The 2,741-nt window shown below is 54.2% G+C and overlaps 1 protein-coding gene across 1 annotated transcript in view; it reads left to right on the top strand.

Moving 5' to 3' along the window:
- LOC123977516 (protein PELPK1-like) overlaps positions 1–1,006 on the top strand; it is a 1,452-nt gene extending 446 nt beyond the window's left edge. The window contains exon 2 of the mRNA XM_046060264.1: positions 3–1,006. Within this exon, the coding sequence (XP_045916220.1) occupies positions 3–1,006 (1,004 nt within the window). The remainder of the gene's footprint in view (positions 1–2) is intronic.
- The last annotated feature ends 1,735 nt before the right edge of the window (positions 1,007–2,741 follow it).

Here is a 2,741-nt window from a genome sequence, read left to right as displayed (position 1 = left end):
AGAGTCCCCAGAGTCCCCAGCGTACGCAGAGTCCCCAGAGTCCCCAGAGTCCCCAGCGTACGCAGAGTCCCCAGAGTCCCCAGCGTACGCAAAGTCCCCAGCGTCCCCAGAGTCCCCAGCGTACGCAGAGTCCCCAGAGTCCCCAGAGTCCCCAGCGTCCCCAGCATCCCCAGAGTCCCCAGCGTACGCAGCGTCCCCAGAGTCCCCAGAGTCCCCAGCGTACGCAGAGTCCCCAGCGTCCCCAGAGTCCCCAGAGGCCCCAGCGTACGCAGAGTCCCCAGCGTCCCCAGCATCCCCAGAGTCCCCAGCGTACGCAGCGTCCCCAGAGTCCCCAGAGTCCCCAGCGTACGCAGAGTCCCCAGCGTCCCCAGAGTCCCCAGCGTACGCAGAGTCCCCAGAGTCCCCAGAGTCCCCAGCGTCCCCAGAGTCCCCAGTCCCCAGAGTCTCCAGTGTCCCCAGAGTCCCCAGTCCCCAGCGTCCCCAGAGTCTCCAGTGTCCCCAGCGTCCCCAGATTCCCCAGATTCCCCAGTCCCCAGAGTCTCCAGTGTCCCCAGCGTCCCCAGATTCCCCAGATTCCCCAGTCCCCAGAGTCTCCAGTGTCCCCAGAGTCCCCAGCGTCCCCAGAGTCTCCAGTGTCCCCAGAGTCCCCAGATTCCCCAGTCCCCAGAGTCTCCAGTGTCCCCAGAGTCCCCAGAGTCCCCAGCGTCCCCAGAATCCCCAGAGTCCCCAGTCCCCAGAGTCTCCAGTGTCCCCAGAGTCCCCAACGTCCCCAGATTCCCCAGAGTCCCCAGTCCCCAGAGTCCTCAGAGTCCCCAGTATCCCCAGCGTCCCCAGATTCCCCAGAGTCTCCAGTGTCCCCAGAGTCCCCAGAGTCCCCAGCGTCCCCAGATTCCCCAGAGTCCCCAGTCCCCAGAGTCTCCAGTGTCCCCAGAGTCCCCAGCGTCCCCAGATTCCCCAGTCCCCAGCGTTCCTAGAGTCCCCAGTGTCCCCTGAGTCCCCAGTGTAAATGACACCTATGCACATGGTTGTGTTTCCGTCCTGTGTGGACGGCTGGAGGCTCCGTCTGTGACCTTCAGCTACATGTAGCACAAACATGGTGTAGAAGGACGAGGGAACACGTTAGTGTCATTACAGTGAGACTGTGACTGATGTCATGTGACCCACTTTAATAAAAGCTGCAGGTGGAGCAGAGCGTTCAGCTGCAGCTGTGTCGTCCCTGAGACCAACAACAGTAATACTTCATTACATTAACACAGCGCAGTAAATCATAATATCACCGATGTGCAGCTCCACCACATCAGCTGGAGGTGGCGAGGGGGGGGGGGCATGGAGCCAGTTACTCTGGGGGAGGATTAGAGGGCCAGATGGAGGTTGGGAATGTTGCCATGGAGCCCCCGACTCTTTATGCTAAAAATCAACACCTCCTCATTCACGCCTGGAGTCACTTCCTGTCACTTTTCACTGGTTTTCTTGACAAAACCTGGTTTGGTGACCAGCAGTCGGGTACAGATGATGTATGATCGCTGATCGGTTGATGATCTGCTGCAGCTCTAAATGTCGTCGTCTATTTTTAAAGATGTGAGGAACCTCGGCAGCTTCGGTTTCTATAGCGATGGAGAGTAAAAATACATCCATGTGTCCCTAAGCAACAGCAGATGGACCAATCAGAGCCTCGGACAGGTGAGCGCCCGTCCGTCTTCAGGGAGCCTCTGTGGTTGGTTAATTATTAATGTTAGCTGCTCACACAGCACGCAGCACACCTGAACTCACCACCGCTCACCAATCAGAACTCACCGACAGCTGCCGACTCCTCCACCAGCCCCGCCCACACAGAAACATTACAGATTAACAGCACCCAGCACAAATACACCAACTTCAATGTGAGATCACGCTCAAGACTTTTACTTGAAATAGTTTAATTTAATCTGCTAATCTAGACTTTGTGTTTTTAACTGACTCCTGGTTAAAAACTAGTGACGACAGCCAGCGAGCTGAACTCAGTATGACTCTTTCAGCAAACCCAGGGTCAGAGGTCGGGTTAGTCAAAACCTGGAAGATCTTTATTTTTATCAGCTCTTGATTTAAATTAAAACAGAGATGTTCTTAGTGGTGTGGTGTTAACTTTACACAATATGTGTGCACTTCAGAGCAGAACTTCTTTATTTTAGGTCAGTTTTTGTTACGCATTCCTTCAAAACCCTGGCGACAAAACCGAGATCCTGGTCTTCGGGTCCCAGCAAACACTGCCCTCTACTGGTTCCCTAGTGGATCACATCAGGCCTGTGGCAAAGAATCTTAACTCTTAAGGGACACTGAGACCTTCTAACACGCCTTCATCTCATCACGCCTGGATTATTGCAACAGCCTTTTCACCAGTTTAACCCAAAAATCTATTGATCGACTCCAGACTGTCCAGAACTCAGCTGCCAGGCTTTTAACCAGAACAAAGAAATATGACCACATTACTCCTATTTTAGCTTCATTACACTGGCTCCCAGTATGTTTTAGAATTGATCACTTTTAAAGCTCTTCATGGCCTCTCGCCTTGTTATATTTCTGACCTTTTAGTCCCATACGCACCAGCACGTACCTTGAGATCCTCGGGCAGAGGTCTGCTGTCTGTTCCAGAGTCTCGACTGAAAACTAAAGGGGACAGAGCGTTTGCTGTCAGGGCCCCGAGGCTCTGGAACAGCCTGCCCGAGGAAATCAGGTCGGCTGAGTCAGTGAACTCTTTTAAGTCC

Source organism: Micropterus dolomieu, linkage group LG10 (genome assembly GCF_021292245.1).
Source record: "Micropterus dolomieu isolate WLL.071019.BEF.003 ecotype Adirondacks linkage group LG10, ASM2129224v1, whole genome shotgun sequence".
Taxonomy (NCBI): Eukaryota; Metazoa; Chordata; class Actinopteri; order Centrarchiformes; family Centrarchidae; genus Micropterus; species Micropterus dolomieu.
The sequence above is the reverse complement of the archived record's forward strand: the minus strand, read 5'-3'. Positions and strand labels throughout refer to the sequence as shown.